Raw genomic sequence first — 25,087 nt, 5'->3', positions numbered from 1 at the left:
ATTTATAGCCGGGCATATCGGTAATTCTGTGACCTGCATTTTAAAATTCCAGGAACAGAGATGGTAAACACATTGACGAGCTAAGTCGAGGAGGTCACAGAGTCCGTGTCTTGGAGTGCTGGACGAAGACTGTGTATAAAAGATGGGCTTAGCCGCTGACGCATCGGTCATCTTGGCATTTTGAGACTTCTTACTGACGATTTGTTATCCAATCAGGAAAAGTGCTCGCTGAGGTCACAGAGTAGGGCAGCCTGTTCAGAGACTCCAATACAAACTGGTCTCTTTGCAGCCGGAGAAGTCGTCTTTGCTGCCCAATCAAAAAGCGAGTTTCTCTCTATACTGTCTGTCAAATAATAAGACCTGCATTAAACAAGCAAAATAAAAATGTAACCAGATATTTGTGACATTTCAAAAGGAAAAATTAGTGAATCAAAGCTTTTTAAGAAGAGGTTGGTCTGATCATGACGTACCTGTATCACCTTTACACGTCCCTGAGTCGCGCTTTCGAGATGTTTTGTCAGTTTTTACAAGAAAGATTAATTATTAGCTTTCTGGGCTCACGTGCCTCTAAATGACTGTAGTGTTTCTGCTCAGGTGGAGCATTTGATCAGAGGTTTTACTCAAAGCTACTTCTCCAGTGGAGAAAGTACACTCATTTACTTGTTCCATGTTCAGAGGAAATTCAGCTGGGGGGCTTTCCTTTGTGTAATTGACCTCTCTAAACTTTAGCTAATTAGCTGTTGTGCGTTCCAGATTCAGCACATGTACCGCTGTGCCAGAGTGCAGGGTCTCGACACCAGCGAGGGTCTGCTGCTGTTTGGGAAGGAGCACTTCTACGTCATCGACGGCTACACCATGACCGTGTCCAGGGAGATCAGGGACATCGACACGCTGCCACCCAAGTAGGTTCACGCCTCTGTATCCGTCCCTCACCTGACGGGGGACGCGGGATCGGCACTTTCTTTCTCTGAATAAAGGATGACATCATTCCCGTGGACGCTGCAGTGGAAATTTCTGCTGCTGGGATGATGTAATGCTGCCGATGGAGCATGCGCTGTGAAAGTCCGCAAAGCTTTTCTCATATTTATTGTTTTGTGGAACTTGCTCAGCCCGTTCCTTTGAGATGCTGCTGGAAAATAACCAAAAAGGGAAAAAGGAGCAGATGTCTCCCAGACTTTGTGGTGTGTCCCTCGGGTTGTTTTGGTGTTTTTACCCCCCCCTAAGCTTCCCCACTGTCCTGTACCAGCACAGAGCTGAAATCATACGCCAATTAGCTGATGATTTATTCAAGACACGCTCTTTTGTTAGCTGAATGCTTTTTTGATTTCAACTCAACTTTGAAGTTTTTGGAGTGATTTAAAGATGCACTACCAGCTAGTTTGATCCATTACGGATGTATGTGTTTATTCATTCTCAGCCATGTCACGGGAATGTACCCACCGCAAACAGGGGATTAAAATTTTGAGTGGATCTTCTCTTGAGTGGGTTGTGTGTTTTTTCTCCAGTATGCACGAGGCCATCATCCCCAGAGGAGCGAGACAAGGACAGAGCCAGTTAAAGAGAACCTGCAGCATCTTTGCCTACGAAGACATTAAGGAGGTTCACAAGAGGCGCTACCTGCTGCAGGTCAGCATGCACGTGTCTCGCACACACACTGCATGCACCATTACATGCTTTCTTTTAATATAGGAACTGACAGGATAATTAAGTTGAGTAGTTTATAGGGAACTTACTTTGTTTTTCCTTTTTTCTGTCTTTTATACTATAACAGAGCTGGATGCTTCTATTAAACATGGCTTTTCAAGGTTTTTTTCTACTCTTGGCTCTGTATGATGTCATTTAATAAGTGCAGGCAAACAGAAGGAATCTGGCTTAAAGGGAAAGTAGAAGGAGCTAAAGTGAGTTTATGGGCTGGTGTTAGATAAATTAGGATCATTTTGAACAGTGAATCATGCAGAACTACTCTCTGAGTCCAAAAGTAAAAATATGGAGCTGGAAATGATGATGATAGATCATCTGTAAACGTTTTGGGCTATTTATTTACATTTTTTCCTGACTCTCATGTATGCCATCGTCTTCTTTCAGCCCATGGCAGTGGAAGTCTTTTCAGCGGATGGGAGAAACTACTTGCTAGCCTTCCAGAAAGGAGTTCGCAACAAGGTTTACCAAAGGTACTGAATACATATGTAAAGCAGCAGCTTCTTGACTCACATTTCAATCACAGAGTTTAATTAAACTTGTCATTTTGTGCTCTTTTCAACACTCACACGCTGCAAGTGATCATTTCTTACTGTTTTAGGAGTTGTTGTCAGGGTGGAGTTATTTTCAGTGATAATCTGGTTCTACTGGAGAGCAGTGATCAGCTGTGATTCAGTCTGTTGTCGTGATCTCTGTTGAGGAGAAGGATTTTGCCGAGATTGATGTTGCTGCTCATATAAAGCTTTTTTTCTCTCCCTGTAATGCCGGTATATCACCGTTGTTGTCAGGTTGCATGAGTCTCTGTGCGCTGTAAAGACATTAATAGGTGGTGTTTGATTCTTCTAGGTTCTTGGCGGTGGTGCCCTCGCTGGCTGACAGCTCTGAGTCCGTTTCAGGCCAGAGACCCAACACCAGCGTGGAACAAGGGTACATCCACCTTCACATCATATCATTTTTATAAATAATAGATTCTGACCTCTGTAGTTAAGTCTCAACACAATGACTCTACAAACGTAAAATCACGAGTGCATGATTAATAAAAGTCCACTGAGCTGTTTAAACGACTCATCCTCTCTGTCCTGGTTTGTGTCAGATCTGGACTTCTCAGCACGCTGGTTGGTGAGAAGTCAGTGACTCAGAGATGGGAGGTAAGAACCTGAATTTGTTAGTCTGACTTCAGATTTGAAGTAAAGCACACGGCTCAACAACATGTGTTTGTGTGCATTTGTTCTGTAGCGAGGAGAGATCAGTAACTTCCAGTACCTGATGCATCTGAACACCCTGGCCGGACGCTCCTACAACGACCTGATGCAGTATCCGGTGTTCCCCTGGATCCTGGCCGATTACGACTCAGAGGTGCCTGAAGATTTTATCTGCTGCTGTTTTAATGTTTCCGTGTCCACAACAGAAAATACCCCAGTTTTGATATGAATGCCACCGGGGGCAGTGCGGTGATTTCATGATGTTTGGGTTGCTTTTGGTCACCAGGAGCTGGACCTCACCAACCCAAAGACATTTCGTAACCTCGCCAAGCCGATGGGCGCCCAGACTGACACCCGGCTAACGCAGTACAAGAAGCGGTACAAGGACTGGGAAGACCCCAACGGTAAGGAAAGGAGACCATCAGATAACGTTTCTCTGTGAGCAGATATGTGTGTTAATATCATCTACAGACTTTTAGTACCACAAACTCGCTATGTGGGTCCTCCTGCCTACAGGAGAGGCCCAGAAAAAACATGCAGAGTGAACTGAACCTGAGCTGTCGTCACCCACCCAGCAGACGGGTGGGTGACGACTGTCTCAGACCCAGTGGGATTAGACTGTAACCTGCCAGCTCCTGAATGTGTGATGCTTCCTGCACCAGCATATTTTTTGTTGGAGTCATGTATAACATTTATTTAGATTTATTTCTGTACTAAATATGAAATTAAAAAAATACACGGTACTGGTCTATATCATTAAGCTCTTTTTGCCTTGCCAGGTGAAACCCCGGCGTACCACTACGGCACTCACTACTCGTCAGCCATGATTGTGGCCTCCTACCTGGTCCGGATGGAGCCCTTCACACAGATTTTCCTCAGACTTCAGGTTTGACGAGTTTCGACTCTACTGACAGTTCAGCTTGAAAACTAAAACATGTAATACAACTCCAACCCTCTATTCCAGGAGGGGTTTTTAAAAGTTATATATAGTTACATTTGATTTACTTATATTTTTTTTTACATATTTTGCAGAATCAAGTCTTTCATTATAAGTTCTATTTTATTTGTTTAATTCAACTTTATTTCCAACTTTATATAGAAAAAGCTAAATGTCTTAGTTCCCCTCTTCTTGTTTAACTTGTTATGCCCCATAAAAGAGCAAGTCAGAAAACTCCAGAGGACAGTGAAACCACATTAATAACACAGTACTGGTATTGTTATTTTTTTGTTTGCTGGGCTCTCTTTGCATTTCCTGGGAGTTGTGCCTTCTCTACTTTTAATTCATAGAAATAATTCTTTTTGGGGGCTAAAGTGTGTCTTTGTGTGAATAACAGGGAGGACACTTCGACCTGGCTGACAGGATGTTCCACAGCGTTCGTGAAGCCTGGCTCTCTGCTTCCAAACACAACATGGCCGACGTCAAGGAGCTCATCCCGGAGTTCTTCTATCTGCCCGAGTTCCTGCTAAACTCCAATAACTTTGACCTGGGTCAGTATCAGAGTCACAGCTGATCGAAGCACTGTTTAAAAACTGACTGGGATCGTTCACTGCTTTGTTATTAATGCTTTTTCTTTTGCTTTTCATGCACCAGGTGCCAAGCAGAATGGGACCAAACTGGGTGACGTCATTCTCCCAACCTGGGCTAAGGGCGACCCCCGGGAGTTCATCAGAGTCCACAGAGAGGTAGGAGATCAGCTCTTCTTGGCTGGTTTTACTCTGAGTGATTTTGAATCCGCCCTCACGGTCGACGCGTCCTCTGTCCCGGCTGCAGGCGTTGGAGTGCGACTACGTATCGGCCCACCTCCACGAATGGATCGACCTGATTTTCGGCTACAAGCAGCAGGGCCCTCCGGCTGTGGAGGCGGTCAACGTCTTCCACCACCTCTTCTACGAGGGTCAGGTGGACATCTACAACATCAACGACCCGCTCAAAGAGACGGCCACCATCGGCTTCATCAACAACTTCGGACAAATCCCCAAACAGGTCAGACAGAAGCGTGTTCATTTTAACCCTTTTCTAAGGAGGGTGGATCCTCTTATTTTACCTGATCTGGTTCCTGTTACATTACAAACATTGATGCATTACAGACTCATTTAACGTGCTGTATACTACGGTTGGTTTCTTGCCTTTAACTGGGTTTGAGTAGATGTTGAAATCTCGCTGTCGAATCATTGGTCGTTGATGTTTGTGTTTCAGCTGTTCAAGAAGCCCCACCCTCCTAAACGGGTACGCAGTAAAGCCAACGGCGACGTTGCCGGCGTTCCTCCGAGCTCCAACAGCGACAAGATCTTCTTCCATCACTTGGACAATCTCAGACCTTCTCTTGCACCAGTTAAAGGTACGCACGCACATCATGCGGTCAATTAATTGCTCACAGTGTTGCTCAGTAAACAGGATGCATGCGCTACTGATTGCTGTGTAAACAAAGCTTCGTGGGGTCTGTTTGCGAATACAAGGTGTGTAACTCCTTTAAATTCACACTTCTTCGTGCGTGCGCGTTGTTTTCCAGAGCTGAAAGACCCTGTGGGACAGATTGTGCCCACTGACAAGGGCATCCTCGCTGTAGAGCAAAACAAAGTTCTGGTTCCTCCCACCTGGAGCAAGACCTTTGCCTGGGGTTACGCCGATCTCAGCTGCCGCCTGGCTAACTATGACTCCGACAAGGTCAGTAGTGAGAAGTTATCCTGACAGCCAGTTCCTCATAGGTTTAAACTACTCAAACACCTTTTTATCTCCAGGATGTAGTCTCTATGTGTGAGTGACCCCCATCCTTTTTTTTTTTATAATTCAAGTATTTATTAGATTTTGCATTTTATAACAGCAAATACAGAGATGCAACAACCAAACGCAAGAAGCAAACAAACAAAAACAAACAAACAAAATAAATAACTAAAAAAATAAATAAATAAATAAAAACAAAAAACAAACAAACAACAACAAAAAAAACACAACGAAACAAAACAAAAACAGTGAGGTTTTAACATATGTTGTATTAAACTCAAATGTCCAAGTCAGGTAGACATGTAGGTGCAAAAATTGTCCCACTGTTCCAGCGCAGCTTCTGTCACATGATGTATTTTTCCCAGCATCTTTTCGCATGCAACATTCCCAATCATTCTATCTTTCCACATTTTAAGCGTTGGAATATGAGAGTCCTTCCAGTGTTCCAAAATGACACGGGCACATGTTACCAATGCAGTACTTAACACTCTAAACTGGTGTTTACTTAATTGCGGCACCTCTCCTTTGTCTCCTAGTAAACATAATTTAGGTGATCTGGGTAGGTTACAAAGTGTCCCCCCCTGCAAATAATTCAGTACAGTGTTCCAAACTGGAAAAACCAGTGGGCATTCCCGGAGGGCATGTATCAGAGTACCTTTGGCTTGTTGGCATTTCCAACACAAGTCATCTCTACCAATCCCCATTCTATACAGCCTTGAAGGAGTATAATAGTATCTGTTAAGAATTTTGTATTGAATAAATTTTCCCCTGGCTTCCCTAATGTATAATCCATTGTTCGACAATATAGAATCCCATGTATCTTCATCCATTGTACGCCCTAGATCCCTTTCCCATACTTTTAGTGACCCCCATCCTTTTACAGATGTTGTGTTTGCCGACTTCTTTTCTCAGTAATTGTGGATTAAGTTCACCTAATTTAAAAATGAGCCACTGTACGTGTTTGCTACTCGTTTCACCTTGAGGATTCCTAGTAAACGTGGAAAAAAGTAAAGGCACCGTTTCCCCCTGCTGGTGTTTCACTAAAAATGCATTTTACATGAGATCTGCAGCCATTAAAGAAGCTTTTAAATCACTAAAGCTACATCTGATTTGTACTGTATATATTCTGTTTTCCTGCTGGCAGCTAGAAAGAAGACGTTCTTCAAGCTGAAACAGATTTAGATTTTAATTTGGTGACACTTTCTCATGCTCAGAAGCACCTTTTCATGTCTGACCCCAGCTGGGGTTTGCGGCTGGTTTTCTCCTGCCTGTTTTCTCAGTTTGTTGCCTCGTTGCTGCGTGTCTGCAAGAGTATTTGTCTAGACCCCAGACGGTGTCGTGATAGATAATTGGGAGGTGTCCTTCCTCTCTTACAGCCGCCTACATCATTACAAATACTCAGCTTCACCTGACTCAATTGATGCCTCTTGTTTAAATGCATCAGAATGAATAACCAATGAATGGAAAGCTTGAAGATAACAGTCCCGAGAACAGAAGCTGTTACTGTCGTGGATCTTTTCAGTTTTCCACAAACGGATTTGAATGCTCCATCTTGTTTCAGGCGCTGGTGGTGTACGAGTGTCTGTCAGAGTGGGGCCAGATCTTCTGTGCCATATGTCCAAACCCAAAGCTGGTTATCACCGGCGGCACCAGCACCGCCATCTGTGTGTGGGAGACGGGAACCTCAAAGGAGAGGGCAAAGTCACTTACGCTCAAACAGGTAAATGAACACAAAGAGACGCAGTGCAGGTTCGTGCAGCAGCTGCACTTCAGTCATCAAACTTTAAATTATCCTAAAGCAGAAAACATTTATAGAAACCTGGCAGCACTCTCAACTGTGCGAGGTCCAACCAATCAGAAGGCTAGGTCAAAGCTGAACACGGTGTGCTTCAGAGGAAGGATAGTGGACTGTTTCTCCTGTGACTGCCAAAGTTCATCAATGACAGCTTAATCCTTGTAGGGTTTAATTAGTTTGACCCATGAAATTAGTTTGATGGGTTCGTGTTTCTGCTGAGTTCATTCAGCACAAACGTTAATCCGCAGACTTTAATCTCCCCGCACACTAATGAAACGAGGAAATCCTGCATGTTAAGGTGTTTAAGTTTCTTGATGCCATTGCGTCTCCCGTGTCGTGTGATATCTTAGGCGCTGCTTGGCCACACGGACGCCGTGACGTGTCTGACGGCGTCTTCGGCGTACCACATTGTCGTCAGCGGCTCACGGGATCGAACTTGCATCATCTGGGACCTCAACAAGCTCTCCTTCGTCACGCAGCTCAGGGGGCACCGAGCGCCCGTCTCGGCTCTGTGCATCAATGAGCTGACGGTAAGTTTGTCCTCCGTCACACGTGGAACAGAGAAACTGTGGGTGTAGTTTGGATCGTTTACGACACGACGTGTGTTTGTGTTTGCACAGGGGGACATCGTGTCCTGCGCGGGCACCTACATTCACGTGTGGAGCATCAACGGCAGCCCCATCGCCAGCGCCAACACCTTCACTGGCCGCAGCCAGCAGATCCTCTGCTGCTGCGTGTCGGAGATGAACGAGTGGGACACGCAGAACGTCATTGTCACCGGGCACTCAGACGGCGTTGTGAGGGTGAGCTCGCGTGGATACACATCCCTCTTTAAGTTTATTAGTCACTTGTTACAACTCAAACACGTGTTTTCTGTGCTGTTATAAAAGGAGTAACAGTCGAGCATTATAACGACAGAACGCTTGTCATTTTTTTCACTTTTTAACTCTAAAAATATTAAATATTGTCTGTGTTATTGTGTAAACACTTACACTATTGTGTACTTCACACACATGAAGAGATGCCAAACTGCCTTTCATTGTTTTTGCAACAATGACAATAAAGAGCTATTCTATTTTATTCTATTCTATAAAAGTATTCCTTGTGCTAAATCTCACAGTTTTGGAGAATGGAGTTCCTCCAGGTACCAGAAACACCTGCTCCTGAGCCTGTAGAGCCAGATGTGCCTGACTGCTGCGCTGACGAGAAGATTGGTGAGTCCTAATAGAAATAAATGAGCTCATTGGAGCTGCTAGATTGAGTCATCAGAACACAAATCACACAATGCATGTCACTATAAAAAATGTAGAAAGGTACAAACTTATCTTGGTCTCACAGAGGGCGGTGAGAGTCACAATGGTGATGATGACAGCAGTGAGTCGGATGCAGACGAGCCCAGTCTGAGCCAAGAGCCCAGAGCGCCACGCAACCCCTCGACAGGTGGAGGCAGCCAGCCGGGTAGCACCGTCCACAGACCCAGAGGTACTTAGATATAAGTTCGTGTTCATGGGGCGATTGTGACGATCGCTCAAGAGTTGGGAGTTCGCCTTGTAATCGGAAGGTTGCCGGTTCGAGCCCCGACAGTCTCGGTCGTTGTGTCCTTGAGCGAGACACTTCACCCGTTGCCTACTGGTGGTGGTCAGAGGGCCCGGTGGCGCCAGTGTCCGGCAGCCTCGCCTCTGTCAGTGCACCAGGGCTGTGGCTACAATGTAGCTGCCATCACCAGTGTGTCAATGTGTGTGTGAATGGGTGGATGACTGGTTGTGTAGAGCAATTTTTTTACACACCACTTCAGCCAAAGAACCAATGAGCTTTTGCGATGCTGAGCTGTCTGTCATCCATTTGTCCGTCCGCAAAAATTGCTACTCTTCCTGCAGTATTTTACAGAAGGTCATTCAACAAACACACACTGATCACCTAATGGGTCGTTGTGCTCAAAGTCAAGGTCACAATTGTCATTTTACCGACAATAACCTGTGAATTTTGATGGGCGTCAGCTGGATGAGCTACTGTGCTAATAACATTCTGGTTTTTAGATGGAAGGACCAGCTGTGCATGGCCCCAAAACATGAGAAAGGTCTTCACATCTCTGTAGATGAGGAAGAAAGCTGGATTAGTACAGCTCCCAGCTGGTGAACAAACCTCCCTGAGCACAGACCAGCTGTGTTAAAATCTGCACACATTCAGATCCAGAACTAACACTAAAATTATCTTACGTGTAAGCAAAGCACAACACATGTTCACTTGTTTGCTACTGGAGTGAACAGCTCGCACTATTGTTAAAGGCGTAGCAGCGTTTTGCCCTCCATTGTCTATGTCAGTCAGACTGAAATCAGTCAATGAGGACATTCAGATTGAAAGATATCTCAGTTTCTGTTGTCAGGCAAGAGCAAAAAACTAAAACTTAAATCTTATCATCGGTGTCAGCTGAACTGTGGTGAGCAGCATGTGCTGCGTTGCTCTCATTAGCTGCTGCGCTCTGATGCTCACTTCCTGAAGAGCGTGAGATCAGCAGCGGCTCCGCTGTGAGGCTGAAACATCAAATCCAGAATCTCTGGTCATAGAAATAGAGCAATAATACGACCCCTGTAGATTACCAACACTGATGTTTGTTTTTACTTGTTAATATAAGAACCTTAGTTTGATAAAAGTTATTGTTCCTGCTAATTTTCCATTGATTAATACCCTTAAGGTCCGTCGGCCCGAGCAGGAGCATCTTGGTCGATGGACAGCGGCTCTGACGATTCTCACCGCTGGTCAGACACCCTCAGCATCGACGAGAAGGACGGATTCGTGTTTGTAAATTACTCTGAGGGCCAAACTAAAGGTGCTCACCCAGCTCACTCAGGCCAGGGCTCAGTGCCTCAGCCGCTGCATCCCTCCACCATGGAGGCACGGACATATAACCAGCTCAGGGCAGGTGGGTGTCCAGCAGCTGCAAAAACCACGCTGTGTTTTCATGTTCTAAGTGATTATTCTGCCATTGAAGGGGAGACGACAAATAGATAGGATTAGTCTGCTGATCTAATGACTCACGTTAAAATGTTGCTAGTTAAGTGTTTGTTTTTGTGCGTTCACAGGCTACAGATGGGAGCGCCAGCTGGTCTTCCGGAGTAAGCTCACCATGCACACGGCTTTTGATCGCAAGGACAACGCTCACCCAGCCGAGATCACTTCCCTCGCCATCTCCAAGTAAGAGAGCCGGGTCGAACCAAACCGACAAACAGGAAATGAGTTTCTTTTTGTAAACGCTCGTATTCCTTTGGCACATCTGAAGAATGTCTTGTTTTGAAAATATATTATTCAGTCCAAGCAAATATTTTTGAAAATAAGATATGAAATTGTTTTGTTTTTCTCTTTCTTCCCTCCCGCTTTGGGCTTTCCTCTCTCCAGGGACCACAGTAAAATCCTGGTAGGTGACGGCCGTGGCAGAGTGTTTAGCTGGTCGGTCAGCGACCAGCCCGGCCGTTCGGCAGCAGACCACTGGGTGAAGGACGAGGTGGTGGACAGCTGCTCCGGCTGCACGGTTCGCTTCTCGCTTACTGAGCGACGCCACCATTGTAGGAACTGCGGACAGCTCTTCTGCCAGAAGTAAGATCATTATTCTGCAGTTTTTCCACCTAAGCATGCTTTTATATGTCATTGTCATATCAGAAAGTGTCAGAACAAAATACCATTATAGGTATAAATAAGTATATCCAGACTCAATGTAAGTTTCAGAGATGCAAAATTAACCATTACCATTTCTTCTGGTACCAGTATCAGCACACTACCAGTACATAAATTCTAATTAAAGTTCTTGAAGTTTTAATGGAAGTAACAGTGCTTACATGCTTTAACCCACACAGGTTTTTTTTTTTATTGCACTTCATTTTTTTTTACCTCAGCCTTGTCAGATTTTGGCTCTGGTGTTCCTCAAGGCTCGATCTGGGGTCCTTTGTGTGTTTTTGCTGTGCACGCTACCATTGCACAGCAACAGGCTGTGCATTTTGCAGCTCACTTTTTCCAAGTTTCACTATCTCCAGCAATCACCCGCTGGAGGTTGCCAAGGGGTTGCTGTCAAGTCTCTGGGCCTCTCTGAGGTTTCTGAGATCTTATGCAAATAAAATATTTCATTCTCTGATTTTGTGTGAGTTTAAAAAAGATTATTGGGGTTGTTTGTTTGTTTCTAACGGTTTAAATCATGGCTCACGTCAGTGAATGTGTTAAAATACTCAGCATCATCTTCATTTCTCTTCTGCACTGTGAAAGAAATTCCCCCTTATCTCCCCCCGTGTCACAGGTGCAGTCGCTTCCAATCAGAGATCAAACGGCTGAAGATCTCGTCACCTGTGCGTGTTTGTCAGAACTGTTATTACAACCTCCAGCATGAGCGAAGCGTCGAGGACGGCTGCAGAAACTGAGCTCCACGTCCACCCGCCGCCAGCCCCAAAACAAGCCCCTCCTGAGGACCCGGGAAGCATTTCATTCCTCTATCCGACTTCCCTCTGCATCTCCCGAAACTCCTTCCCCTTTAAACCCTCAGTAACCACGTGCACTGTACCGCACTGACAGGGTGTCGCAGGAGGGAGCGACTCAAGTACGGCGGCGGAGCTCAGCAAAGGAGAAAGGATGTGAACGAGGACAACAGGTCACAAAGAACATGGAAAGAAACTCAGTCCCCACTTTTACCACCGGCACTCACCTGGAGCGGAGGGAAAAAACGCAGCACGCACGAATCAGTCATCCACCATCTTTGCTTAGAGATCGAGAAACAGGCAAAACTCCTTCAGCTTTCACAGCAGGATGATAAAAGACAAAAACTTGTTGATAGTGTAAATAGGTATCACGGCCTTTTTAACTCTAAAAGGAGCAAACACAGAACAAAAGATAAGGTCAATGAAGTAAAAAGAAATGCCTGTAACATAGCGTTGTGACTAACCACTCCTGGCTTTAAAAAAACAGAAAAACGATTGTGTGTAGTCTGCGTCACGAGTCACAGCGAGAGTAACACGGAGGGAGGGAGATGAATGTCCATAATTAATGTCTCTGGGTTGACCGTACTAGTGGGTCTAGTTATGCAAAATGACTTCTTTATAATTTCCCGATCGTTTTGTTGTTTACAGACCTGTGATTTATTCTGAGTGTCAAACCGTCGCCACGCGGACAGAGAGGTTGACTCTCTGATTGTCGTTTCCTCTTTTTTATTGCCAAACTGTTTTCTCGTGTCAGTTATGATGTTTAATTTTTAACATGTCATCTGTTCAGTCCTTTTTTCCCATTTGGAGATTATTTTTTTTAATTTTAGTTACTGCTGCTTTCTGAAGACTACAAACTTTATCGTGTTCAGTTTGACTTTGATCTTTCTTGTTAGAACCATATCACTCCTTTCATTTTGTGGTTCCTTCTGCATTATTATAATTTGTTATTAAGAGAGAGAAAAAAATCGGGTTCATCTTGTGTAAAAAGGTTAAAAGTAACGCACATGCGTCCCGTAACTGCACATTTAGCGTACATCGTGTCCTTTCTTTTTTGACCGTACAGCTTTAAAGCAGCTTCTTGAATGCACACTATAAAGGGACTTCCTCATGAACTGTGTTTTGTTTTTTTATTTATAGTGTTGGTTTCTATTGAGGATTTGCTGGATTTTTACTCCCCTGTGGCATTATCACAGCAGCTCTCAACACTCGTTATCCTCACTCGCTGGAGCTGCAGCCAAGCACCTTTTTAAAGAGATGTTTCAGAGTATATGTGGACGTTGGAGGAGGTGTAAATAGTCACGTAGGCCGTTGGACTTTTAATAAATCTTGGCGTGTTTTGTCTTTAAAGGTAAAGACTAGGCCAGACAGACTTGCAGAGTATTCTTGCTTCGCTTTTCTTTAGCATATTTTACAGTTGGGTAAAGCTGCAGGAGAGAGAGTCTGTAGGTTTCTTTTCCTACCATTATATCAGTGCTATGACTTCATATTCCATCCTTGTTGCTCCTGCAGTGGATTTTGATGTGACACTTTAGACTGAGAGCATAAAATGAACCTCGTGCCCTTCAGTTCTTGACGTTAATAAACCTTTTGACTTAATCTAACTTGATTGTAGAGTTGATTAATTTAATGTTTTTCAGACGTCTAAATTCATTTGCAGCTTAACTGTTTAAATGTAAAAGGACTTGGATTGTTGCACTAACATAACACGGGACAAACTCAAACCTATGGGGTGTCATTTGTGCCATCAGATTAGTGACTGTCACTTTAACAGTGACCAAAGAACCCCAACAATCAGATGTGACTCCCTGTGAGCAAGAACTTGGCGAAAGTGGAAAGGAAAAACTCCCTTTTACCGGAAGAAACCTTCAGCAGAACCAGGCTCAGGGAGCAGCGACGGTTATCTTATTACTTGAGACCAGAAATTAAAATGACTTGATTCTTCATTTCATCTGAAAAGGCAGAATGTGAAGTACTCAAAGGAGTTCAAACACTATAAAAACATGTTTCTCTGCCCCGCTGAGACAGCGATATCAGAGGTTTTATCTGCTTTCATATTGTTGAATGTAACTTGATCTTTTGACAACACAAATCCATGTTTGGCTCTTTCTGCGTTAAAGACCGCACATCTCCTCTCCCCTCACTCGGTTTGTGGTTCTGTGGGCAAACTGTGCATTCAAGAGCTGCTTTCTTTCTTTCTTTGTACGTCCCACAAGTCTTCAGGCATTTAATGTTCACCCTCACCGCTCCTTGTAATAATAATAATATGCACTCATGTTATTGTCCTCCTTTATATCATTCTGCCTTTCTGTACTGTAACTTAGCGTGCAATCATGCCATCCAGCTGAAACGGCCGAGTCGGCTTCTATCAATCGAGGATTCCTTTTGCACCTTCACGTGTACAAAAAGAGGAAAAAAACAGTCAAGTTTTTATCGAATGCAGATTTTCGTTTTAACTGAAAGGTGCATTTCACAGCGGATAAATGAACTGTACAAAGTATTTATGCAATTATAACTGGGTTTAGATTTTCTTTTATATATAATTATTGTGATTTCAGCAAGTTTTGTTACTTGTTGCATGTCTATTAACACAGCTGACTTTCTGTGTCAGTGCATTGTACATGTTTGGCATTAGATTATCTCTCTTTTTTGCTGGATTTATTCTTTTTTTGTTTTTCTTTGAGGCATTGTTTGACCGGTCATACCGAGCGACAGGTTTGTGTACAAAGCCGCAGATCATGACCCCGACTCTGGGTGGACTTTTGTACTCTTTATGGGGGAAAAAATAATTAAGGATTAATCGAAAGCAAAAAAAGAAAGGAAAAAAAAAAAAGGAGAAATCTGGATTATTTTGGTGGTCTTGTATTAGACTGCGTTACTACAGTATCTGGTGTGCAATCTGTAATAGCTGAATGTTCCTTGTATATTTGTGTTCACTACATCCTACGAGAGAAAAAACCCACAGTAGAGTAACCTCCCCGTCCCAAAATGTTACAATAATGCAATAGATCTGGTACTTATTCTTTTTCATTTCATTTCAATAAAAAATTGCTGTTTCCCACCAAAGGCATTTGCTTCGTTTCTAAGTTACAGCAACGTCTGAGCTTCTTAACATTTAAAAGATTTAATGACCCTACGCATCCATGACACGCTACTTTCACAGAGGTTAGACAGATCAGTCAGGTTTTTCTTTTTCTACTTTTGGTTCTGTGTGATGTCAGAGGGAGAGGATATGCCTAATATGGTCATGTATTAGGCTACGTTCACACTGCAGGTCTTAAAGCTCAATTCCGATTTTTTGATCAAATCCAATTTTTTTTGTCTGCTCGTTCACACTACAAATAAAAAGTGACAGCAAACGCGCTCTAGTGTGAACGCTCAAAGCGGCCGCATGCGCAAAAGAAGACGTCACACACAACGCACTCTGTTTAGACCCAGACCAAACCGTATTGTTTGACTGATGGCCTTAATATGAAGACTTGTTTCAGACTTTGTTTCCCAATTTTGCTTTAAGTTATAAAGTTATTTAGTTTTTTACATTTGACCTAATAATGACCCTTATTGCTGTTTTAGAGGAGCGGTGTTTCAAAGGATAGTTGCAGATTTCTGTCAGAATCTGCAGATTATACAGTACAAATAAAATGTTCACGTTTCTCCAACGTTGTCTTCCCAACACTTTCACTAACATCTACGCTGGATGGCCAGGAAGCGTTCACGATGTCTTCTCCGGCGCGGATAATTGGCGTCTGTCTTGTGTCAGTGATGTAAAAGACGGATTTAATGCGACAGGACCGTTCAAACAGCAGTCGCTTTCTAAAACATCAGGTATGTATCGGATTCAGCACCACATACCAAAGTGACCCAGATCGGATTTGAAAATACCGGATTTGTGCCGTTCACACTGTCACACCATGACCGGATATGGGTCGCATAGGGTCAAAAAAGTCGGATCTGATGCGCTTTCGCCTGCAGTGTGAACGTAGCCTTAGAGAGCCAGTGTGAGCCAAATCCTGGACAGGAGAAACTGAAAAAAATTCCCATGATACACTGAGTGCATGTCTTTACTCCCAGCCTTTCACTCGTGCTGTGTTTATGTGCTGCCGTGTTTTTTCCAGTTCTGTTTACTCTCCTTTAATTTGTGTTTTGTCCGGTCTGATGTCAAAGGTCGCCTCATGCTTCTCTTTTCTCTTCTCAGTCCCCAGGAACAGCAAACAGCAGTGCCTGCCTGAGCTATGTTCATTTCCTCTTGGTGAGGTCTTTTCCTGTTCTGGAAAAGAGGAGTTCTTCCTTCCCGCTGTTGCCAAGTGCTGCTCATAAACTAAGAACTAAAACTAAGTTGGTAGAAAAAATACATATGAACTAGACTTGCGACTAGATGACTTTTAGTCTTTGCAATTTGGTCACATTTGTCAGCAGAGGCGGCACTCAGAAGCTTTGATGCAGAGCTTTATTAAGTCTACGTGACTGTCAGTTGAGTCTTGTATTGCTATACTGCACTCTCCTAAACTTGATAAATAGCACCTAGAATAAAGGAAAGAATAAATAAGGTCAAAGTAACAGTGAAATAATAAAAAATAAATGATTCAATGTGATCAGATTATTTGACTTTGCTAATGGTTATTGTTATTCCTGTTAAGAATCTGAAGTAATTAAACAGCCATATGGTTTTAAATGTACTCACTATTGCCTTTTTTCCCTCTTCTGGCCCATTTTGAATCATGATCTTGGCCCATATCTTGTAAATAATTTAAAAGAAATTCATTTTCAAAATTAAGCTGCTGATGAAGCTTCAAGTTCAACAAATAAAACATCAGTAGAGCAAAAATAAATTAATGGCATCTCTTAATTACGTAATTTTCTGCTTGTGATGATAAGAATTGTGATTAAAGGATTGAGAAGAGCATTAGAGTTTTAATACATGTTAAAATATAGAAAGTAAACGTGCTGTTGTGATCTGGTGCTAAAACGGTGACCTGAGTGGGACTGAGGGAGTGAAACTAACTTGATTTGTTCGGGATAACAACGAGACTAAACAGGACTGACTGCGGTGCTGAGCTTTATTTTACTGAAATCGGTGATTGGCGGAAAAAAATGTTTCTTTTAGCGAACCAACAGCACTTTAAAATTACTTTAAAAAAAAGGGATTTGTGTTTAAATATTTGTTTTAAGTTGTGCCGAGTGCATTTAGTGAACTGAGCAGAGGAAATAACACCAGCGGGGGTCTCCACAAAAATAGTGCAGGCAGGGGTGTGTCTAAGTGAGGACCCCGGTGCTCACTGGTCGTAGATTACCGCAGCATGTGGCAGAGCTGGTCAGCCCGTTATGGACTGACTGAGAGAGAGAGAGAGAAAGAGAGCGTGCGGCACCGCAGCAGACCTGTGTAAAGGCAGACAAACGCACAACGGAAGTCTCGGTGCTTTTACTTCAAAATAAAGGCTCGACTTTAAATGAGCGTCACCTACAGGCTTTGTGTGAGGGTTTTTATACTTCTCCGAGGTTTGACTTCAGCTAATATTTGTACTACTAGGATTTCTCCAGGGGTAAACATGAAATGCAGGGTGTAGGCTTGGTTTACTTTGGAGTCTGCTTATCTTTTTCTTGAACACCCATAAAGTTTCCATAGGTTTCTGCAGGTAATTCTATATAATCCATGGAGTGCTTTGAGTGCTCAAGTTGACTGTAAATATGATATTTAATTTCATTAAAGAAAAAAAAAGAGTTTTGGACAATCTTTTTGATCTGTGCTTCTAAAGTGAGCTCTGAAGTTAAAAAATGAGGATCTTTGACTAGAAATAGATCCAGTATAAAAACAACAGTTTGGGCAGATCTGTGTTGGGTGAACTCATGTTGACATAACAGAAGACCGAAAGTCCAAAGAAAAATACAAAAATATCTGGAAGAAGAGGCACAAGAAAGGAAGAGAAGGACCAGGGGCTTAAGGAGCAGATGTGGAAGATAAAGTCTAAAGTGGTCCCGGTGTTTACAGCAGCATTAGGAGCTGCAGTGGCTCCAGCAGATTCCAGAACTTCTCTGCACAGAAGAGTGGGAACTGTGCAGAATCATCAAACCCCTGCTAGTAGAGGAACCGAGCTTGAGGATCACAAACATAAACTCCAAGGAGGGAAAGAGCTTGTAGGGTAATGTGACTTTAAACTGACTGTAGGTGTAAATGTGAGTGTAAATGATTTCTCTCTGTGTTAGCCCTGTGACAGACCGGTAACCTTTCTACCTGTGACAGTCAGCAGCTCCAGCCCAACTCTTAATTGAATGAATGGAAGAAAATGGATATATAGGATTAAAAAAACGAAAATCTACAACATTAGGATGTTTGGATATGTTTTTATATGCTTTAACCTTTATTGAGCAAAACTTGAGCGTCTTTTAGGAAGTCTGCACACGCCGACCAACAGGACTCTGCGTCAAACCATTAAAGGGCTTAAATTTCCAAAGCAAACATCTTAACAGGCGTAAATCAAGAAAATTACATTTTAAGTAGACCTTTTATTTTGAAAGTCCCTACAGAAAGTTGTCTGTCCTTGTTCCGTGAGCTTGTCGGCGGTAGGAGGAGAATAGGGATTGCGGTCATAAACAAACACACGCAGTGGAGTCGGTAGTGTCTGTGGGGCTGTGCAGCAGCACTGGCTGACTTTCAGGGAAGCTGACCTTCTCGACCGGCATCGAGAAATCAGACCGGCTGAAAAAACCCGAACACGAAGAGCGGATTGTCTCCCTCCCTCCCCTCGGAGTCGGCTTATGTGACACATTCACGTCCCGGCGGAGAAACGAGAGAAATATGACGGAGCTGAGGAAGCGAGGCGGAGGCGGAGCAGACCCTGACAGCGCCGATAATATCAGCGACAAGGTAAGGTGCACCTGAGAACGTGAAAAGACACCATTATCCGTGCGAGACCTCGCCCTGGAAACGAGTCCGGCAGGTTGTCGGAGGCTGAGCCGGGCCGGCCGGGTTGTCAGGTTAGCAGGGGAGCTACATAAGCTAGTTAGTTAGCCGCTTGGCTGCTGTCCGGTAATCCCGAAACAACCGAGACACGGTCACGGAAACGGCTCCGTGCTTTGAAACCACCGTTTGCCTTTTCGGTGTGAGCTCCTCGTCCTTTTCAGTGGCTGTCAGCGGGACAATTTCACAGTGTCACCGTGACACAGACTCATCAATGTCACTCCTGCAGGCTGAAAATTGGATTTGGATAATTACATTACAGTAAACAAACACGCAGAGATCGGAGGGCCTTTAAGCTTCAGTTTACTTTGCTACTCAACACGAGTGATTTTAAAGATTGTTTTGCAGTGATTTGACGTTCAGCTTGTTTATATTCATCATGTGATGTGATGGCTCCACTGATAAAAAAAAATCCTGTTATATAAACTATACTGTAGAGTAATAGAAAAATAGATTTCTCCATTATTGATCATCCTACCTGAGGTGTCCTCACTCACTTGGTTTGTGGCTTTACTACCAAGTAGTTTGCTTCTGCCCCAAATCCCTTAAAGTAGAATGAATTAGAATTTGAGGACAATGTGAAATTAATCTTTAAAAATAATTCTGATCTGCTCAAAATTAAGGCAGCACTTACACTGTAACACACAGCCGTTCAAACTTCAGAGATATCAGTGCAGTTAGGAAGACCAAGCGGTTGTGAATCAATTTCAGGTGCAGTGGTTTTGCAGATCATTGCTCTCTCTTCTCAGTCCTCCTGACTTTTTTTAGTGTCCTTGTCCTTGCTTGTATCTTGAGACCGTAGCTGCAGCCCTTTCATGTTGCACAGGTAGTCCAGGATGTGAACGGAGCTGCAGAAGAGTTTCATCCCAGCTGAAACAGAGGAGCAGTGCAGAATGAGGTGTCTGCTTTACAACAACTCGCCTCTTTCAGAAAGCGTGCCGTCACAGCTTGCAGGATATCCAATATCAGAAAAAGAGAGTCAGTCAAGGACTGTGTTTATGCTTCATCAGTGCCAGTGTGTGCACATTTTAGTCAAGGATCAACTCTTTTAAATATTTATCTTTGTTTATTATGAATGGAGAATTTCTTGGTGTTTCCTGAGGTTCTTTTTACCTTAGCATGCCTGAAATGTGAAGTTATTTGTTATATTTGATTTTTTGCCTTTCGTAACACATGTACTCCTGTGAAAAGAGAAAATGACCAGATAACTGACCAAAACAGTTTAAGTTTTTTTTTCTTAACCCCCCCTTTCTTTTTTTTCCTCTATATGTTTAATAAATGATGAGAAATTCTGTTTTAGCACAAAAACTTGAGCTGTTTTCTCTTCATTTTGAGACTCTGGTCAGACTGAGGTTAAAATAAACATTATTGATTATTGAGCTCTGCGGCTGTTTGAATACTGCTCTGTGCTGCTGCTCAACACCCAACGTGTTCTTTATTTTGGGTCAATAAGAATCAGTTCCTCCTTTTCTTTTTGTCAGCTGGTTTTCCTTCTGTTGTATGTCACTTGTGATTTGTCAAAAATATCTGAGCCCTTTGTGAGACTGGTGCGATTGTTTCAGTGTAGTTTGTTGCTCACAGGTGTGATTCCCAAACCTAAGAATTACTCATTAGTAATTAGTCACTCATGTTATATACATCTGTATGTGTTTGGTCCTGGTTACTGTTGCTTAGCTCAGCGTGTTTACTCGTTCTACCTCGCCTCACTCAAAGTGCATTCTTAGGGAGCAGCTGCAATCGGCCGTCTCGTGGAAGTCGACACAAGAGACGTACGAGAAGCAGGCGTAGGCAAAGCGTCACAGAAGACCCAATGAAAACATGATTTACCTGAGCAGAAAGGCACGCGTGTGCTGCAGTGTCTGGTTAGTTACTGGTTGGCATACATTCATAGTGATACACAGATAAGGTTAGCTGGAAATATTTGTCTTAAGGATAGTGATGTGAAGGTTACTTTGAAATCTAATAGTTTTATAGATCACTAGTTACACTGTTCAAATGTAATAACCAATGTAATCAAAGTCATGTGACCTATTTGAATACGTGTAACTACACGTCTCTTGTGCTCCGGTCCTGAGCACTCATGAGCTGAGGCGTGTGTTCCGGAGCATTAACACCAGGAAGGCGGCCGGGCCGGATGGAGTGCTGGGCCGGGTGCTAAAAGACTGTGCTGCGGACCTGGCGGACGTCTTCACCTCTATATATAACACCTCGTTGTCCTGTTCACTGGTACCATCCTGTTTCAAAGCAGCAACCATCGTTCCCATCCCAAAACAGTCAAATGTCACATGTCTGAACGATTTCAGACCTGTGGCACTCACCCCCATTCCCGCCAAATGCCTGGAGAGACTGGTCATTAAACACATCAGAGCTGCTTTTCCACCATCCCTGGACTCACACCAGTTTGCATACAGGGAGAACCGGTCAACCGAGGATGCGATCGCCACAGTGCTGCACACATTACTGAAGCACTTGGAACACAGGAACACCTATGCACGGCTCCTCTTTGTAGACTACAGCTCGGCTTTTAATACCATCCGGCCATACAAACTCCGTCCCAAACTCCACCAACTGGGACTTAACTCCTCTCTGTGCAACTGGATTGTGGACTTCCTCACTAACCGTAGACAGAGTGTCAGAGTGGGTAAGAACACCTCTTCCACCCTTGTGGTCAACACCGGTGCCCCTCAGGGGTGTGTTCTGAGCCCTCTGCTATACACTCTCTTCACCCATGACTGTATTTCCTCCTGCGCGTCCAATCTCATTGTTAAGTTTGCAGATGACACTACAGTGCTCGGACTTATATCCAACAATGATGAGACAAACTATAGGACAGAGGTGCAACAACTAGAGTCATGGTGCCACGACAATAACTTGGTCTTAAACACCAAAAAGACCAAGGAGATCATTGTAGATTTCCGGAAGAGGGGTCATAACAACCATCTGCCTCTCTTCATTGGCAGTGGGGCGGTGGAGAGGGTGAGCAGTTTTAAATTCTTGGGGGTAACTGTGACCGAGGACCTGTCCTGGGGCAACCATATCACCTCAGTTGTACGGAAGGCCCAACAGCGCCTCTACTACCTGAGGAGACTGCGGAGCGCACACATTCCCAGATCTCTGATGTTGAACTTCTACAACTGTGCCATCAGCAGCGTTCTGACGTATGGATTTCTAGTGTGGTTCCCCAGCTGCACCAAGGCCGATCAGCAAGCACTCCAGCGGGTGGTGAAGGAAGCTGGCAGAATTATTGGAACAAGTCTGCCAGAGATCAGTAATATCTTCCCCACTCGCTGTCTGAGGAGGGTGCACAGTATCCTGCGGGACCAACATCACCCTGCGCGCCACCTTTTCCATCTGCTGCCCTCAGGGAGAAGGTACAGGTCTATACAGGCCAGAACATCCAGACTGGCCAACAGCCTGTATCCACAGGCTGTGAGGCTCCTGAACTCTCTGCCCCCCTCTCACGGACAATAACCATATCCAACTTCTTAATAGCAATGAACTGGTCTGCATTGGTGCATCATATCTTTATTCTCTTCCCCCTCCTGCCCCCCCCCCCCCCCCCCCCCCCCCCCCCCCCTCTTTCTTAAATAGATAACTATCATATCTGATATCATATCTCACAGTACAATAATATTGAATGGGTTGCATTGTTGTATTTTGTCATGTTTCTCAGGTCTTTGTCTGAATTTCTATGAACATTATTGCTAAGGATTGTCTTATTGCATTGGAGTCACACTGGGTTAAATATGTACACTTGGGTTTTAAGGGGTATTTATTATTTTCTTCTTTTTTTTGGGTTGTATGGAAGCCCCAAACGCAATTTCATTGTTCTTGACAATGACAATAAATAAATAAATACTAAATACTTTAGTGTTTTAAACTGCACTGAAAGTGCTCGCGTCCACCTGCCTTGGTGGTGGTTAGTTGGTAGCAGGCTTAAAGCAGTGCACGCTGATCTGATTTTACTGTCAGTTGAGAAGAAGCGCAAATTCAAACAAGATCAGCCAAAACAAGATGGCCAGAGTTTGAGTATCAAATGAATGAAGCCTGTCTACACAGAGAGACATCCTCTCCGTGACCGTGTCACCACAGCTTTGTTCACCTACATTATCCTGAAATCTTCTAAGATAAGGCGTTCCTGCACAGCAGAAAGCTGCACAGGAACTGTTATGTTTCGCATAACAAACTGAGTTTTAATTTCATTTTAAGATTTGTTTCCTTACTGAGTAAAATTGTTTATTCCTTACTTTAATTCCTGTCAGTCATGCATGTTGCTAGTTACTCTCACACAGTGCTTCCAGATCAGGCTAATAAGTACTAATATTGTCACCGTTTCGTAGTTTGAGTGCCACAATTTTAGTGTAACAAATCAAGACATCTGTCTGTTCAGGCTTTAGATTATAACATTATGATTCTTTCACACGCGCACACACTTTGTCTGCTCCTGCAGGTATTACAGCTGTCTGAAGATTAGGTTTAGCATTTATTTTAAAAACTTTTACATCTTAACTATGTGAATAATGCCATCTGCAGCTCGTGACTTCCCCTGCTTTGAATTTGAAATTTCAGCAGTTGCTAACCAGCTAGCCCTGGTGCTGACTTACTGTGTTGCCGCTGTGGTCGTAAATCATTCAGCAGCTTCTCAAAAAAGGTTCTTGTCCCCCTGCTTGGACGTGGACGTTACTTCTACTCCAGTGTCTCATCCTGCAGCTTTTGCAGGGCAGTCCTTCTTTAGCTCTGGAGATCCAGACTTCTGAAACTCACGCGGGCGGGAAACTGGTGCATTCACGTAAAACGATAACTACCATCACCGTGTGGTGGAGTTCATCAACAAAGACTCACGAAATAGTGGGGGAAAAATGTCACATGCACTTGCCCTCCTCCGCCACGAACTGAATCTCCATCTCAGTTAAACAGTTTGTAGTTGTTACGTATGTATGTCTCCTTAACCTTTACAAACTCAGTGCTCATATTAATCTGCAGACAAGTCAGCATTTTAATAAACTGTGCGATGTTTCCGAGATGATGCAGCATCTGCAGTGGTGTGTCTGCTACGCAAATAGCCGCTCAGCCACGACGTAAGTGCAGCTCATGTTTGATTAGGAAGTCCAATTCCGGTGGCTTAAAATCTTCCAGTTTGAGTGTAAAGGAAGATGGATCGTGGGATCGGGATGTCTGATGATTCACAGGCAGCGCTTCCTGTTTTTGGAAACGAGCGCTCGAAGTAATTTTTGTTTACAATCCCTAATTTCACTGTAATTAAATGGTTTGACCAATAGTTTACCAAATTTAAGGATACTGATTTTTTATTTATTTTTTTTGTTAAAATTTAGACCTGAAAATTTACAAACTGTTTTTTGTAAACGAGAGGTGAGATGAATATCGGCTCCTCTCCACACCAAACACCCGTTCCTGGCTGTTTTCTCCTTTTTCTTGGCACGTATCTGCAGATGGTGACAAATAAAGCCCTCATCAGTCAAATTACACCATGTAAACGCCTCTGTAAGGTAACTGTGAGGCGTTCCTAATAAGAAACAGACGTGCAGATCCACTGGGTTTTAAAAGGCATGAGTCAGGCCTGTGTGTGTCTGTCTTGTTTTGGAGGTTAAAGGATCACTTTGCTGTCACACACCCTGCAGAAACACCCAAACAAAATGTCTTCACATGATCGGTGCTTTATGGAGTCAGCGAAAAGGTGTTTGTTTGGGGAAGCCAAGCCACAAATCCCACACGCACCCATATAGAGTATGTTTATGTATCCACAGCCTCTCTTTGTTCTCTCCAAAGCAAATATTTATTTTCAGTGGTTAGTAAGCAACACATACATCCTCAGTTGTGCTCAGTTCCGGTGTGGTCTGCGTTGTTTGCCGTGCAGGACAGTTAGCAGCTGCTCAGGACTCCACATGATGGGTGACCTTGGCCGGCTGTCTGCTGGCCGTCCCCGAAGCCTCCAGCAGCGGTGGCGGTAGCACCGGGACATTTAACGCTCTGCTGATTACAGCTTCATTTTTCTCAGCACTTGTTAGAAATGCTTTTGGACAGCAGGGCACTTTTTGCTCCAGCTGTCAGATAAGTTTGTTTATTTAGTGTTTATTTATTTGTTACTTATTATTATTATTTATTTATTATGACAATAATGTCGTAATAACTCCATGGCATGATCGCAGACTTTGAATCTAGCAGCGGTTAGATGATCAGAATCATAAAATCGTACCTCAGACCACACATACGGTCTGGTGTAGCATGTGCTCACTGTGT

The 25,087-nt window shown here is 43.6% G+C and overlaps 2 protein-coding genes across 7 annotated transcripts in view; both read left to right on the top strand.

The window, feature by feature from the left end:
* The window catches only part of wdfy3 (WD repeat and FYVE domain containing 3), a 120,646-nt gene extending 104,175 nt beyond the window's left edge, over positions 1–16,471 (top strand). For all 6 annotated transcript variants that reach the window (XM_004555668.5, XM_012920344.5, XM_004555667.5 and 3 more), the window contains 22 exons: positions 754–902; positions 1,506–1,626; positions 2,086–2,171; positions 2,545–2,625; positions 2,792–2,846; positions 2,935–3,054; positions 3,187–3,304; positions 3,680–3,786; positions 4,235–4,388; positions 4,492–4,583; positions 4,672–4,884; positions 5,098–5,239; positions 5,411–5,565; positions 7,184–7,342; positions 7,768–7,947; positions 8,038–8,220; positions 8,538–8,631; positions 8,756–8,899; positions 10,110–10,337; positions 10,498–10,609; positions 10,811–11,008; positions 11,700–16,471. In XM_004555668.5, the coding sequence (XP_004555725.3) occupies positions 754–902; positions 1,506–1,626; positions 2,086–2,171; positions 2,545–2,625; positions 2,792–2,846; positions 2,935–3,054; positions 3,187–3,304; positions 3,680–3,786; positions 4,235–4,388; positions 4,492–4,583; positions 4,672–4,884; positions 5,098–5,239; positions 5,411–5,565; positions 7,184–7,342; positions 7,768–7,947; positions 8,038–8,220; positions 8,538–8,631; positions 8,756–8,899; positions 10,110–10,337; positions 10,498–10,609; positions 10,811–11,008; positions 11,700–11,820 (3,012 nt within the window). In that variant the 3' untranslated portion in view covers positions 11,821–16,471. The remainder of the gene's footprint in view (positions 1–753; positions 903–1,505; positions 1,627–2,085; positions 2,172–2,544; positions 2,626–2,791; positions 2,847–2,934; positions 3,055–3,186; positions 3,305–3,679; positions 3,787–4,234; positions 4,389–4,491; positions 4,584–4,671; positions 4,885–5,097; positions 5,240–5,410; positions 5,566–7,183; positions 7,343–7,767; positions 7,948–8,037; positions 8,221–8,537; positions 8,632–8,755; positions 8,900–10,109; positions 10,338–10,497; positions 10,610–10,810; positions 11,009–11,699) is intronic.
* A 1,973-nt stretch (positions 16,472–18,444) lies between these two features.
* Positions 18,445–25,087, top strand: part of cds1 (CDP-diacylglycerol synthase (phosphatidate cytidylyltransferase) 1) — a 32,744-nt gene continuing 26,101 nt past the window's right edge. Inside the window, exon 1 of the mRNA XM_014408146.3 lies at positions 18,445–18,736. Coding sequence (XP_014263632.1) covers positions 18,668–18,736 — 69 coding nt within the window. The 5' untranslated portion in view covers positions 18,445–18,667. The remainder of the gene's footprint in view (positions 18,737–25,087) is intronic.

Source organism: Maylandia zebra, linkage group LG12 (genome assembly GCF_041146795.1).
Source record: "Maylandia zebra isolate NMK-2024a linkage group LG12, Mzebra_GT3a, whole genome shotgun sequence".
In the NCBI taxonomy this organism is placed as follows: domain Eukaryota; kingdom Metazoa; phylum Chordata; class Actinopteri; order Cichliformes; family Cichlidae; genus Maylandia; species Maylandia zebra.
This window is presented reverse-complemented; position numbering and strand designations above follow the sequence as displayed.